We start from the raw sequence: 16767 nt of genomic DNA, 5'->3' as shown, positions 1-16767 counted from the left end.
AATCACAACCACTGATGCAAAAAGCCAAACCAAAACACAAATCAGAAAAAAAAAAAACAAAACCAAACCGCAACAAGCACAAGAGAAAAATATGACTTGAAAATATTTTCAACCACCAGAAAAAGAGAACACAGGCCAGCATCAATCAACTCAAGATTCTATATATTTCAGATTCTATATATAAGAATTAAGATGATAAGCAAGACTGCAAAAATTATAAAAGTACTATAATAAAGTAGTGAAACATTGCTTAGCACAAAATATATATTAAATATTTCTTAATATTTTTGTAATAAATGATGTGATTTATTATGTTTATTGAATTCTTACTATCTTTAGTTGACATTTCCAGAGAAAGAAGGCTTGGGAGGCATTTCAAGGAGCTCAACTTCACTTTCAAGCATCTCCAAGGCTTTGCTCATTGAAGGACGATCTGTGGGCCTCATCTGTGTGCACCAAAAGGCTACTATTACCATTTTCCTCATAATTTTGTTTTCATTTTCCGTCACATCTCCAAGCTCAATGATGTCTCCTTCTTCAAACCGATCATAAATCCATGATGGAAAATAAATTTGACTTGAATATTCAGCAGAGGCATTCAAATTTTTTCTCCTTCCAACAATTTCCATTAACATCATTCCAAAACTATAAACATCAGCTTTATATGAGATGCCTCCAATATTTTTATAAAATAATTCAGGAGCCATATATCCTAGCGTACCTCGTGCTGCTGTGAGAGAAACAATATCATCATCCACTGAATACAACTTTGCGAGGCCAAAATCTGAAACTTTTGGAGTAAAGTTCTCATCTAGAAGAATGTTATGTGGCTTGATATCAAAATGTAAAATTTGCATTTCACAACCTCTATGTAAATATTCAATACCTCGAGCCACTCCCAATGCAATCTCAAACATTTTTTGCCAACTCAAAGTGTTACTTTCAGTTGAAAATATTATTTTATCTAAGGACCCATTCTGCATGAAATCATATACAAGAGCTTGTTTTGATCCCTTCACACAAAATCCAATAAGTTTTACCACATTAACATGATGAATCCTTCCAATAGTTGCAACTTCATTGATGAAATCTTGGCCGTTAGCTTTTGATTTGTTTAACAATTTTATTGCAACAAGTTGACCACTTCGAAGTTTTCCTTTAAACACAGAGCCATATCCTCCTTGACCTAATTTATTCTTGAAGCCATCCGTCATTCTTTTTATTTCAAAATAAGAATATCTTATAGGCATTAAATTGTTATGACTCTGAAGAGAATTCTCAATCTCGTCATCCATCGACAAATGCCTCTTTCTTAATTTGCGTATAACCAATGCAATCAAGCATGATATTCCCAAAAAAGTTCTTAGTAATAGAATTCCTGTTTCACCAAAAAAAAAATAACAATGTATAAATTAATTAGTTGGACAACATAATTTTATATTATGCACATGTCCTTTAGTAATTTAACATGGGCATGTGCTGCCATATTTTCCCAAACAAAATTCATAACATAATTTGGGATAAAATTAAAATTTACCACCACTTTATTTAAGGTGATGAATCAAATTTATTATATATTTTTAAACTAGTGGAATTTTTATCAATATAAATTTTAGTTTACTTCAAAATTGGTCAAAAGCTAACGTTAGTTTTAACTTTTGATTAGTTTTTAATTAATTTAAAAGTATAGTGGAAAATTACACCCGATCAAAGATGGTGATGCGTTTGATCCATTGTCCAAAATAGAATGGTAAATTTAGACCTTATCCCATATAAATTTTATTTTGACCAAAAAAAAACATCACAACATCATAAAAATACCTAGTTAAAAAAAAACCTAATTAATGTAGTTCAAAACTATTTATGAATCATTTATGGTGGACTTTCTTGTATGTAGTCTCTTGCGTAGATACATATACATATATGCAATGCTCAGACATACACATGCACACATATGAAAGAGGATCAAGTTACAGCACTGTAAAATTAATTAATTTTTACAACGTTTTATAATTTCATATACGATTAATATTTTAACAAACCAACTATTGAATTTAAAATTTTACTCATACTCATAATACATGTAAAGTTTCAAGTCAATGCGTTAGTCACATCCTATTGGTCGAGAATATTGTCTTTCTCAATATATAATTTTCAAAAGTTAAAATTATATAGTTATCAAAATTAGGCATGTTCAGTTGACCCACAATTAGGCATGGTTTGATCTAAGTGAGCATGAAATACAATGGTTAAATTAGCAAAAAATAAATCGTACAAAAAAATATAAAAGGCATGTAAAACTTAATTAGGTTTACAAATAAAAATTTCTAACGCTAAACTAGGTCTCAATGATTTCTCTCCTCTAATTATATTCTACTTTTTTTTGTTTTTGTTGAGAAAGGATAGTCTTCTGTTCGATATGCTTGATATTTATTGTAATGATAAAATATTATAGATGTAAATCTGGATCTTAGATTCCTACTATCATTATAATAATAATTATAGAATTTAAGAATAAAAAAATAAGTGTAGAATTTAGTACCTGTTATTGCAAGACAAAGAATCTGGATTCCTCCTAAGATATTACCAATTCGAAAATTAAGTGTTAGTAGATACTAGGAAAGTAAAGGCAAATAAAATAATACTCAAATTAGTAATGAACTCAGAAAAGAAAGAATACCTTTATAAGGTGCAAGGAAATAATCTGGTAGGAAAAAAGCCAGGTTGCTTTGAATATATATCGCCAGCGGAAGCAACAACAGTTGGAGCAAGGATAGCAATCTATAATTAATATTCAAGAAAGCACATCAAAAACGTTAATCCTTAATAAGGCAAATGAAATGCACACTTTTACTGTTGAAAATGTTTTAAATCCTTCTATTTTAATTTTACACTAAGCATATTTATAGTATAAGTAAATAACTAATGGGTAAGATACAAATTTATATACATAGTGAAAAAAGTAATTTAAAAATATTGTCAACTTTGCTCTTCAAAAGAAATATAGTCAACTTTTTAAAAAGAATTAAAAACTAAAAAATTTCATATTTGTTTATTTATCATATTTATGCTAAAAATAATTAATATTTTTTCAAAAACTAAACAACACCAAATATTTCGCAATACTTAAAAAAATCCTCACACGTTAACAATTGAGTCCCACCGCAGCCAAACATAATCATCATAGGAAGTCGACCATGAGAGTTGGAATCCCGTTAACAGCTTTGTGTAAATATCAAAAGTAGAGAGGCCGGTGATACTGGCAACCATGATTGGAACCCGGGCTTCAACAGTGCATGACTCATGGAATTCAGACGGTGCTGTATTTTCATCCAAAAAGTAAAAGTACGGAGGTTGAGAGGAGGAAGGGGTATTGGTGCAACGAAAAGCATCGATATAAACGGAAGAGTTGTTGATCTGCGTCGTGCAATTTATGAGATACATGACGCTATATTCAGTGGTGGCTCGATAGAGATGTAGTTCTTTCGCGAAAGGGGTGTACCAAGGATAGGAACTATGAGGAATGGAGCAGTTGTCGTTGCCGAGACTCACGTCTAAAAGTTGAATGGTTTTGTCACTATAAGAGAGGTGTTGGACATAGAAATTCCCATATTTCATGGGGAAAATGGTGCGGTTATTCTCGCATACTAGTTCATAACGATTGTAATCACAACTACGAGGCTGACTTTTTAATCGAAAAGGGTAAGTGATGTTAATGTTTCCACAGAAAGAAGAGCCACAGTGCTTGTGTTTGCCTCTAGCGATGCATGCATCAGGGAACAGAGATAAAGCAAGGGCCAGAAGGCCGAATAATGGAAGTTTTGCTCTTAGCATCCTAAAATTTCAGCGCGAGAGAAAGGGATTAAGGGCTTAGTTTGTGAAGACGCACTATGATGATGTTATCTTGGATTTATTGTTAAAACCAAGTCTTCTTTTGAAAAGTCAGTCAACTAATTAAACCCAAACCAGAAAACACATTTAACACAAAGCCTACCATAGCACTCATGGGCAATTCATCCAAGTATATCCGCACAGTGATCAATGTAACCCCTTAACATAATATATATATATATATATATATAATATGACCTAAATAATGTTATGAAATTTGGAATTTCAAAATTTCATTGCAAATATACAAAATAATAATTCTAAATAAAATTGATCAATCTCCATATCTTAAATAAATATATATATTTATTTAAATATGTTATATTTAAATAATAATTCTTTTCATGTCGTCTTTTGAAAAGTCAGTCAACTCATTAAATCCCAAACCGCAGAACACGTTTAACACATAGCCTATCATAGAACTCAATGACTGATGGGTGATTTTCCACGCAATCAAACAAGAAAGAAGAAAATCTGTCCGACCAATTGGTAGCGAAACTAACAGAAAAGAAATCTTTCTAATTCATCCAAGTATATCTGTACGGTAGGGAGATTAATATAACACCTCAATAAATAAATAAATAAATATATATATATATTTAATCGCTTAAATAATGTTATAAAATTTGGAATTTCAAAATTTCATCGCAAATATATAAAATATAATTTAAATAAAATAGATCAATTTCCTCTTCAAAAAAAAATCAATTTCCATATCTTATATTTATTTTTTGTAAGTATAAAAAAGTCATTTTTTTAAATATTATGTATAAAACAGTTTAACGAGGAAGATTAAAAAAGAGTTAAGATAGTGTTATCTTTATTGCTTTGCTAATTATTTCTGTGGCTGCAATTGAAATCAAATCTTCCTTTGAACAAGTGGAAAAAACACGCTATAATAAATTTGCATTTATTTATTTCATTAACTTTTGTTGTTAGAAATCCATTTGCATAGAACTTTTACATATTTCACAGTTTTTTTTTTTATAATTGGGAGAGGGGGGATTCGAACCCTACTCTTTAGACAGGAAGATCATACTCCAACCAATGAGCTAAATGCTCGGGTGCTTTATAGATTTCACAGTTATATATAATTTTTTGGTAATATTTTGAACAAAAATTGTTGGTGCTTTTTCAAAATTAAAGACTATGTCACATGACAAAAAAGCTATCATTAGCTCAAAAGTTATGTCACGAAAAGTAACATAATATGTCTATTGGAATATAGGCAAGTTTTCATGTAAAAAGTTGTCTCTTTGAAAAATGACATCCAAAAGTTAAGAGACATATTGAAAAGACACCACATGCTTAAAAGTTAAATATGAAAAGTTATTGTTTCAAGTTACAACTCAAAGGTTATAACTTATGGAATGAATAGTTATCTTTTCATAAAGTGACTATTGAAATAATACCTTTATCTAAAAGTTGTGTTGGCAAAAATGTAGAGATACCTTTTAGACAAAAGGTGTCTTTATGAAAGAGTTGTATCCTTGAAGAAGAGACACTTGAAAACCTATATAAAAGGTTTGTTGCCAATCATTTTAACACACTAAAAAATCATAAACAAGACAAGAGCAGAAAGTCAAGAGCAAGATAAGTGTTGTGTTTTGTTATAAACATAAACACTTAAGTTCCCATCATCTACAAGATATTCTGAATTCCTTACAATCTACTTGTTGTAGAAAGTTGGTTCTAAGGCCAAAAAGCTTTGCAAACCCTCGAGTGTATCTAGCGGTCTACTTCGTGAGGCAATATGAAAGTTAGACATTAGCTTTATTGTATCCTTGAGACTATTCACATTATTCCTCTTTGCATACCAAATAGTGGGGGCGAAATAAGTTTTAAAGATAGACGTCTATTTGAAAGGCTCACTTTTAAGTCAATTTTGCTAGTTCTTTTGAATATTGTATAAACCCCCTTCGCACCAATAGTTTTAAGACTTATTTTCGTGGTATTCAAAATGGCTTCACTCAAAGAGATAACTACCAACATTGTCAAGTTAGATTGCTTTGATGGAGGAGACTTCATTTGATGGCTGGAAAAGATACACTTCCTACTCATAACTCTTAAAGTCGCTTATGTTCTAGATACACCACGACCAAGTGAAGAAGATGGTGAATAATCCGTGAAAAGAACTTGTTCAAGGCAAAAATGGGATAATGATGACTACATATGCATGGGACACATTCTTAATGAAATGCCGGATGCTTTGTTCGATGCGTACCAGAACGAAGCTAGTGCAAAGCAACTTTAGGACAAGTTGGAAGCAAGATACATGACGGAAGATGCAAGCAGCAAACAATTCCTGGTTAGTTGTTTCAATAATTGTAAAATGGTTGATAATCATTTTGTTATGGAACAATTGCATGAACTTGAACACATTCTCAATAGCTTTAAGCAATATGGTCTTAAAATAGATGAAGCTATTGTGGTATCTTCAATAATTGATAAACTTCCCCCTTCATGGAGAGACACAAAGAAATTCCTAAAACATAGAAAAGAGGATATGTCTGTCGAAGAGCTTGGTAATCATCTTCAAATAGAAGAAGATTATTGTAAGCAAGAAGAAGTCAAGCAAGATGAAAAAGATTCTAATGAAAAGAATCTTGAGACTTTAAAGGTCCATGTGATGGAACACAAACCATTAAACAAGCCATTTTTATGCAACAAAAGAAAACATTTCGTGGGTATGAATGACAAATGTCATAAGTTTAAAAGGAACAAAAAAGGGCCATGTTTTCATTGTAACAAACTTGGTCACTTTAAGGCGGAATGTAGACTTTTGAGAAACAAGACACAAGGTGTGAACCACAACAAATTTATGACTATGGTTTCTAAGGTCAATCTTCTCCAAGATGATGGAGCATGGTGGATTGACACTGGTGCAACTAATCATGCATGCAACAGCAAAAGCTTTTTTAAGACTTTGAAAGAAGTTAATAATGGAAATGTACTATACATGGGAAATTCCTCCACTACACAAGTGAAAGGAAAAAGCACTGTGGAACTTATGTTTACTTCTGGAAAGATACTTGTACTAAACAATGTCTATTATGTTACAGAAGTTAGAAAGAACCTTGTGTCAGGTGGCTTGTTGAATAAGTATGGTTTCAAATTAATATTTGAAGAGGATAAGTTCATCTTTACAAAAGGTGGACATTATGTGGGAAGTGGATACTATTGTAAAAACATGTTCAAGCTTAATGTCAATAAGAATCTTACTAGTTCTACTTATATTAATGCCTCGTTCAATGTTCATGATAGTAAAGCAATCCCAACTAATCTATGGCATAATAGATTAGGTCATGTTCATTATAGAAGAATGCATGATATGGCTAAATTAGAATTAATACCCAACATTGATGAAAATAATGATATGTGCAAGACATGCATGGTTACTAAAATCATAAGAAGTTCATTTCCTAAGGTAGAAAGAAGCACAAAATTACTTGAATTAATACATTCTGATGTTTGTGACATGCATAGTACTCCTTCTATCAGTGGAAAGAAATACTTCGTAACATTTATTGATGACTTATCTATATATTGCTATGTTTACTTATTGCATACTAAAGATGAAACATTGGAGAAATTTAGAATTTATAAAAGAGAAGTTGAATTGTGTTGTGAATTGTTTATTAAATGTTTACGAAATGATAAAGGAGGTGAATATTATGATCCCAAGTATTTTGAGTCCACTGGAATTATTCACGAGACTACCACTACATACACATCGGAACAAAATGGTGTAGCAGAACGTAAAAATCGAGTTCTTACGGAAATGGTCAATGCTTTGCTTTCTAATTCAAGTTTGGGAAAAGGATTTTGGGGCAAAGCCTTATTAACGGCTTGCCATATACTAAATAGAATCTCAAACAAAAGGAGCAAAACTACTCCTTATGAACTATCGAAAGAGCGAAAGCCAAATCTTAATTATTTAAGAGTTTGGGGATGTCGAGCCATGGTAAGAGTTTCAGAGCAAAAAAAAAAAGGAAATTGGGTGAAAAAGGAATTGAATGTATATTTATAGGATATCCTGGACATAGTAAAGCATATCGTTTCATGGTGATAGAGCCCAATTATTCATATTCTGTTAATACAGTCATAGACTCGAGGGACGTTATCTTTGATGAAACAAGGTTCAATTCAATTCCAAGACCCAAAGACCTAGTAACAAAATGTGATAAGCCTTCAAAAAATGATGAGAAAACTATTGAGCTTCGAAGAAGTAAAAGAATTAAGTAAGCAAAAACATATGGATCCAATTTCCTCATGTACTTAGTAGAAGGTACAAGAGAGGAAACATGTGAATACTTACCTTACTGCTTTCATGTAGAAGGTGAAGGTGATCCTCAAACTTATGAAACAATGAAGTCTCATGATGTTTCATTTTGGAGAGAAACAATACAAGATGAGATGGACTCAATAATGGGAAACAAAACTTGGAAATTGGTAGACCTTCCACCAGGTTCCAAGCCAATAAGCTGTAAGTGGATTTCAAAAAGAAAATGAAAGTTGATGGAACCGTAGAAAAGTTTAAAGCAAGGCTAGTAGCCAAAGGCTTTAAAAAAAATGAAGGTGTTGATTATTTTGATACATATGCACTGGTAGCAAGAATAGCTACAATTAGAGTGCTTATAGCACTTGCATCTATATAAAAGATGGTAATTCACCAGATGGATGTTAAAACAACATTCCTAAATGGTGAGTTAGATGAAGAGGTGTATATGGAACAACCTGAAGGGTTTGTCTTTTCTGGTCAAGAAAGGAAAGTATGTAAGCTTGTAAAGTCCTTGTATGGATTAAAACAAGCACCCAAACAATGGTATCAAAAGTTTGATGAGGTTGTGCTAGCTAATGGCTACAAGGTTAATCAATTTGACAAGTATGTCTATAGTAAGTTCCATAATGGTAGAGGTGTCATCATTTGTTTATATGTAGATGACATGTTAATATTTGGTACCGATTTGGAACAAATGGAAGACACAAAAATGTTCTTGTCAAAGAATTTTGACATGAAAGATATGGGTATGGCAGATGTTATTCTTGGTACAAGAATAATAAGAGACAATAATGGCCTAACATTGTCTCAATCTCATTACATCGAAAAGATTGTAATGAAGTATGGCAAGTCAGATTGTATGCCAATGACTATGCCTTATAATTCTAATCTAAGGCTAATACCTAACGAAGACAAGGCAATAGCACAAAATGAATATGCAAAGGTGATTGAACGCCTTATGTATGCAATGGTCTGTACAAGGCCGGATATTGCTTTTGCGGTTGGGATGCTAAGCTGATTTACAAGTAATCCGAGTAAAAAACATTGGTATGTTGTTCATAGAGTTCTAAGGTACTTAAAGAGTATAAAGAATTATGGCATCTGCTATTCAGGTTTTCCTTCGGTTTTAGAAGGGTATACAAATGCAAGTTGGAACTCAAATAGAATAGAGTACATATCCACGATTGGTTGGATTTTTACAATTGGTGGGGGTGCTGTTTCTAGGGGTTCTAAGAAACAATCTTGTCAAGCAGACTCCACCATGGCGACTAAATTTATAGCCTTAGCATTTGCCACCCAAGAAGCGGAATGGTTGAGAGATTTACTCTATCAAATTTCGTAGTGGCCTAAACCAACGGCACCAATCTTGATACATTGTGACAATGAATCAACTGTATCAAAAGCATATAATCAAGCTTACAATGGAAGAGTCGATATATTGGACTTCGACATAGCATTGTAAGACGACAAAGAATTAGTGATGGTATAGTCACTATAAGTTATGTGAGGTCTGTGAAAATTTAGTAGATCCATTTACTAAAGGTTTGAAAAAGGATATGGTTATAAAGACCTCAAGAGGAATAGGTCTCAAGCTTATCAACTAAGTTGCCAATGGTGGGAAATCACCTCGAAGCTTGTAGCCGACTTGCAAGTCTCGGGTACTTACCATTCTACCACATGGTGACTGCAAGCACTAAGTTATATTTTCCATCCCAAGGTGTATAGTGCTTGGTTCCTGTAATGTGTAAAGTAAGGTTGAACGAAAGTTCTTAATAAACCCATAACATGTATATATTGAAGTACTATAATTATGGGGTATTTTCGATGGGGGCTACCTATATGAGTGGAAATGTGGCCACTTCTAGGAGTTAAAGGCTTGACTCTGACAGCACTTATGAATGGATACAAAACAGAAGGCCATAAAACGTATTGTCAAAACTAGATACAATGTGTGCAAGGAAGCTTGTGTGTGTTTAGTGACCCGACTAGTCAATGAAGAATCGATGGTTCAATGCTTGGTCAACCACTCAATTCAGACTAGAACCAACCACACTCACTAAGTGAAGGTTCAAATCTGCAGGATACCTTCATTTATGCATAAGTTTCCCAAAGTTATTGGTATTTGAAAATTTTGAAAATGGTGGGGGATTGTTGGTATTTTTTCAAAATTAAAGGTTATGTCACATGATGGAAAAGCTATCATTAGCTCAAAATTTATGTCACGAAAAGTGACATAATGTGTCTATTGGAATATAAGCAAGTTTTCATGTGAAAAGTTGTGTCTTTTTGAAAAATGACATCCAAAAGTTAAGAGACATATTGAAAAGACACCACATGCTCAAAAGTTAAATGTGAAAAGTTATTGTTCAAGTTATAACTCAAAGGTTATACCTTATGGAATGAATAGCTATCTTTTGTAAGGTGACTATTGAAACAATACCTTTATCTAAAAGTTGTGTTGGCAAAAATGTAGAGATACCTTTTAGACAAAAGGTATCTTTATGAAAGGGTTGTGTCTTGGAAGAAAATACACTTGGAAGCTTATATAAAGGGCTTGTTGCCAACCATTTTAACACACCAAACAATCAAAAACAAGACAAGAGTAGAAAAGTCAAGAGCAAGATAAGTGTTGTGTTTTATTATAAATATAAATACTTAAGTTTCCATCATCTACAAGATATTCCGAATTCCTTACAATCTACTTGCTGTAGAAAGTTGGTTCTAAGGCCAAGCAACTTTGCAAATCCTTGGGTGTATCCAGCAATCTACTTCGTAAGTACAATATGAAAGTTAGACGTTTGCTTCATTGTATCTTTGAGACTATTCGCATTATTCCCCTTTACATATCAAGTGGTAGGGGCAAAATAAGTCTTAAAGATAGACGTCTATTTGAAAGGCTCACCTTGAAGTCAATTTTGCTAATTCTTTTGAATACCGTATAAACCCCCTTTGCACCAACAAAAATATTACATGCATATATTATCAAAGATTGCATATTTTCAACTACAGTTAAATATGAAAAAATCGCACACAAAAGCCTAAATCATGATAAATTAATAATTTATATATGTAAAAATAATTAGTTTTACACTTTTATATAACTTCCTAAGAAATTAATATTTTTGTTAGATTTAACAACTTTTACTTATCACTTATGTAAAGTTTCAAAGTCAATTCAATGTAAATAGAGCTTTGCACTCAATGAAAAAATCACAATCAATAATAATCAGAAATAATGAGAAATGAACCAGAAGTTCTTTTCTCATGAGAAATGAACCCAAAGTTTTTTTCTCAATTCTTCTCTCAATTATTTTCTTAGTATATTTTTCTTTATATTTTATATCACAATTAGAATTTTATTTTTATCAAATAAATAGTTAATCATTTTTATTAATTTGAAATCTGTTATGCATGATTTATATGAATATAACAATTTCAACAGTTGGATTAACAAAATATAAATTGTATAAAAAATATAAAAGACTGTTTAACTAATTTAATTTTATATAGATACAAGTATATCTTTCCTTGTACTTTATATGTACATTTTCACTTTGTAAAAAAAAAAAATTACGCATATCTAAACTTCAAAATTGTCTTTCCAAAATAAAAATTCAAATTTGTTGCATGAAGATAGTGAAGCTCGTGAATAACTATCTGAAATACTCAAAGTCTTGGATACTTTTTTCTTATTTATTTAAATTTGAAAACAGGTTACGACCAGTTGGACACGAAAAAGAAGAAAAATATCTATTCAAATAAAGCCTATGGTCATTAGACTTGCTTCTACAATTATTTTTATAACTCTCGCAATAATTAAAGAAATTAAATTCGTAATATTTTTTCATGTATATTGTACATAATATTTTCAAAGAATTATATTTTGATCTTTTTATCAAATTGTCCCATTAACAATGTAAAATACCGAAGAAACAAAAGATGTAGAGGAACACCGATTGGTGGAATGAGAAGCACCAATGTAAACCGAAGAGTTCATTTTCATCCTACAATTTAAGAGATATATGATCCTATATTGAGGTGCATGTATAATAAGGGAGATGTACACCAATTCTTGTTGGATTTTTAATTTTTATTTTATTTTTAGTGACTCAAAATTTAATATGTTTGTTGAAAGAGGTATAACTTTTGATTGTAGAAAAGTATGTACTTATAAAAGGACACATTTGTTCACTTTTGAGTAAATGCATCTAAATGAAGAGATACATTAGTGATGGTTCACTATCTATAAATACCTAGGTTTTCTTTTTGAAAAATTCATTTAAAGCATTTTATATTTCCAAAAACTCTATTTTTTTTCATTCTAAATTCCTTCAAGAATAGTTAAGAGATTTACAAGTTTACCAGATTTTCTATTTGAGTGCACATTAGAATATCTTTGAGTGGTTCTTGTATCTTTGGAGTAAGACATCATTGATTGTTATTTGCACTGAGGTAACAACGGAAATCTACTTTAAAATCAATGCCTTTCATAACGTGTTTTGAACCAAGTTTCACATTCAACACTCTTTCTTATTTCTTTTGTTATTAACTGTTAAATATTTATTACTTTTTCGTGTATTTTGCTTTATCTTTTTTAGTATAGATTCCAACAAATCTTCTACCGAGTGGTAGGCTTTTTCCACCAAGGATGTAGCAAGGATATGAACTAATGAGGAATGGAGAGTTATCCTTGTCAAGACTCACCTCTAAGACTTGTATGGCTTTTTTCACATAGAAAATCTCATGGGGAAAATGTACGGTTATTCTTGCTCACTTGTCTTTATTCGAAAGTCAGTCAAGTCAACTAACTAAAGCCAATCAAAGCTCTTAGCTGATTTTACACTCAAATAGAAATAAGTGAAGAAACAACGTATGCAACTGATTGATAATGAAACTGACAGAAAAGGAATCTTTGTAATTTGTCTGAGTTAAGAGATTAATATAAACCTCCAATAAGATATAAACAAAATCACTCGAGCAATCCTATAAATTCATTGTGTAGTCTTAAAATTTCACCGTCAACCTATTAAGTCTAAAAGGACCAATTAGCCCATATTTTACATGTTTTGGTATATGTATAAAAAAGTTTAAAAAGAAAGATTAACTAAGAACTAAGATAATCTTATCTTGGTTGTTCTGCTTATCATTCTGTAGCTGCAAATGAAAGCAAATCTTTCTTTGAAAATTCAATTAGCTTAGAGTCTAGAACCGAAGGGAAAAAACACACTACAATAACTTTAGCATTTAAAATTTTGTTAACTTGTGTTATTAAAAATATTTTATTACAAATTTGGCTGCTCTATACAATCTTTTGTTAGAAGTATTTTAGTTGCACCTAAAAAGTTTAAACAACTAATACTATAGATACATACATACATACATAAAAATATAAATATAAGATAAAACATATTTTCTTCGTATAAAATAAGGGAAAAATAAAATTTACATTTTCTTGCAAATTTTTTGCAAGTGAGGAAATGATTTATTTCATCAGAGATCAGATATAGGGATATAGAAAAGTAGCAGAAACAAAACGAACAAAGGTAGTAGAGAGAATACAAACACTGCCTGCTAGATCTTGGTGGAAACAAAACTATGTACCACTCAAAAATCTAAATACAGAAAAAATAATCAGATTTAGTAAGATCACAATGTTGAGTGGCGTCCCTATTGGTATATAACCTTGAGCTAATTATATTAGTCAAGGAATATATATTGTCATTTAATGCATATTTAATCTCATAATTATATGTGATAGAGGTTTTCCTTCATGTTAGTGTAATAATAAGGAGTTATTAAGTACTAATTTGATGAAGCCAATGGAACATAAAAGCCTTGCAAGAGAATTGTAAAGTTGTTACAATTATGAGATCACTATGCATCAAAGCCATGTTTCTAAAATTGTTCTTGGTCATTGTATTGTCAAGACAGGGCATTGACAATGCTCAAAGACTGGTACATATTAAGCATCCTTACTTGGGAAGTAAGCAATCGATTTTATAGATTGAAGTATAAGGGATACTTGAGGATAATATGTAGGTGCTTGTTAAAGAATAAGTTCACTGAACATGACCCGCTATGAGAACTCTATTTGGTATTTCACTCAAATGTCTATGAAAAATATTCTCATGTGATAGTCATGCAACCAGTCTTCAGACTTGAGACACTAGGTCATCTTGTATAAGAAATGACATACTTTGATTTCACTCCAACGGGTTTGGAAACGACTAGATGCCTAAACAAATTGTTTTTGGATAGAGGAAATTGTGAGAAATAACCTTCCTCATAAGCTCAATTCAAAAATATCATTTTTTTTATAATTTTAACTATTTTTGGTCAATTTTTGCTATGACTTGACAATAATATCCTTTAAACTATTTCAGACAGATTAAAATAGTTTCAGTTTTCTCTCCCTCGCCATCTAGATAAAAATTTCAAAATTAAATCTTGATTTCTCTCTCTGCTTAAATATGTCTATCTCGCCATCCAATTCGTAGATATGACATCAAGCTCTTTTTTATTTTATTTTAATTTTTTGGATGGTTGATCTTGGGGTTCTTAAGGGCGATGAACAACGATTTTGCTATTTGCAGGCAGTGATTTTGCTTATGGAGAAAGAACAGCTAAAGCATGTTTGATGGGTTTTATGGTGGTTCACAGTTTTATTGTGTCTGGGATTAGGATGATTGTTAAGCATGTTTGCTAGGGATTTTGAGTTGAAATTGTTCAGAAAATATTTTGTAAAGAGGGTATATTTTGTTTTTGGATAAAGGGAGTGAGCAAGACCTCCCGATAGGGATATATTTTCTCTTGTTTTAGAGGGTTATGGAGTTTTGTAATCTATTTTTTATGAAATGCACAATTTTATGGCTTAGCAAAAAAAAAATATGTGTTTTAGGTTCTTGAGTTTATTGGTTTATTCATAGAACCAAAAATTGAGTTTACTGGTTTTTAGGTATTGCGTGACTTAATCACCGCACGACTAGTTTTTAGTCATTACATGATTGGTTTTAGGCATTACGTGATTAGTTTTTATATATTGCGTGACTGATTTTTAACTAATGCCTAAGTCACACAATGCCCTACAAACTAGTCACGCAATGCCTTACTAATAAGTCACGCAATGCCTTACTAACAAGTCACGCAATGCCTTACTAACAAGTCACGCAATGCCTATAAATTAGTCTTGCAATGCCTTATCAGAAACTAGTCATGTAATGCCTTATCAAAAACTAGGCACACAATGCCCAAAGTTAGTCACGCAATGCCTATCAACTAGTCACGCAATGCCTTATTAGAAACTAGTCACGCAATGCCTTATCAAAAACTAGTCACGCAATACTCAAAGTCAGTCACGTAATGCCTATTAACTAGTCAGCAATGCCTTATCAAAAACTAGTCACGCAATACCTTATCAAAAATCAGTCACGTAATGCCCAAAGTCAGTCACGTAATATCCAAAGTCAGTCACGCAATGCCTAAAAAGTAGTCACATAATTCTCAAAAATCACCAAAACTACTGAATTCCATTTAACAAGATCAACAACTTCAAACGATACACCATATTTTATTTAACAACATAATTAACAAATATGAATGCTCAAAATGTTCGAAAGTTTTTCTTCATATATCAAAAATCACTCTAAAATGTTTAAAAATGCTCAAAACGCTCACAAGTTTTCTTCGTGTATCAAAAACTACTCTAAAATGCTCACAATACTTAAACGTTTTTCTTTCTGGTAAGGAATACTCTAGAGATGAATAGTCTAGTAAGGAAAGCTCAAAAAATATGAGTCAGTTTGTGGCGCAAACCTAAACATACTTAACCCGTTAATAGGTTTCGGGTTGAGGTGTGGAGCCTAGTGAATGGGTCGGTTTCATTAAGGATAATTTTGTCCAATTTTTTTTCTCTTGGCTAAAAAAAGATAAAATTATAAGGAAGACCATTCTTAAAAACGCCTTATGCCTCTGGCCCATTAATGAAAAGTACTCTTTTGGATATGCCATGAAGCATGCGAAGGTGAATGAGTGGTCAAGAGAGGATTTATTACCCCAAGTGATATGAGGGGATGTATCTCACTTGTTCTCAATTCTTGATTAACTTGTATAAAGTCTTTGGCCAAAGCATGACGAATTTGAGAAAAGTTAGTTTCCTAAATTCATAAAGTTAATCATGAATTATGAGAACTAATATCGAATGTTATAAGTAGACACTGAGCCATGCTTAATGACATATCCGAGATATTTGATGAAAGGACTGTATTATACTAAGAGGCTTATCACTGAAAAGCTTTGTCAAATTCTTTAATTAACTCTCTAACATTTAGGTGGTCACGATACATTGCTAAATGCCGCTTATGATCTATAAATATAAATTAATTATCAAATTGATATTTGATTATTATTTATATTTATTGCCAACATGTTAGAAGCCTAATGGGTCAAACACATTAAGTAACATGATTGGGATTAAATGAGGATAATTAATTAAGTTGGACTTAATTGAAAGAGACCAAAATAAAGTACAAAATTAATTAAGTTCTTAGAGACCTAATTAAATTAAAATACAACTATTGTTTTTAGGGTTACAACTT

The 16767-nt window shown here is 31.6% G+C and overlaps 1 protein-coding gene across 1 annotated transcript; it reads right to left on the bottom strand.

The window, feature by feature from the left end:
- On the bottom strand, positions 283-3864 carry LOC18594382 (rust resistance kinase Lr10). Its single transcript, XM_007021908.2, has 4 exons — positions 3143-3864; positions 2681-2781; positions 2543-2575; positions 283-1378 (listed from the first exon to the last, which is right to left on the bottom strand). The coding sequence occupies exons 1-4, from the start codon at positions 3832-3834 to the stop codon at positions 336-338; spliced, it is 1869 nt and encodes a 622-aa protein (XP_007021970.2). The 5' UTR covers positions 3835-3864; the 3' UTR covers positions 283-335.

Source organism: Theobroma cacao, chromosome 7, assembly GCF_000208745.1.
Source record: "Theobroma cacao cultivar B97-61/B2 chromosome 7, Criollo_cocoa_genome_V2, whole genome shotgun sequence".
Taxonomy (NCBI): domain Eukaryota; kingdom Viridiplantae; phylum Streptophyta; class Magnoliopsida; order Malvales; family Malvaceae; genus Theobroma; species Theobroma cacao.
This window is presented reverse-complemented; position numbering and strand designations above follow the sequence as displayed.

Coding starts and splice junctions, on each gene's coding strand:
- LOC18594382 (XM_007021908.2), bottom strand. CDS start 3,834: ATGCTAAGAGCAAAACTTCCATTATTCGGCCTTCTGGCCCTTGCTTTA. Junction 2,576..2,680: donor TTTCCTTGCACCTTATAAAG/GTATTCTTTCTT, acceptor GTAATATCTTAG/GAGGAATCCAGATTCTTTGT. Junction 1,379..2,542: donor TCTTTGTCTTGCAATAACAG/GTACTAAATTCT, acceptor TTGGTGAAACAG/GAATTCTATTACTAAGAACT.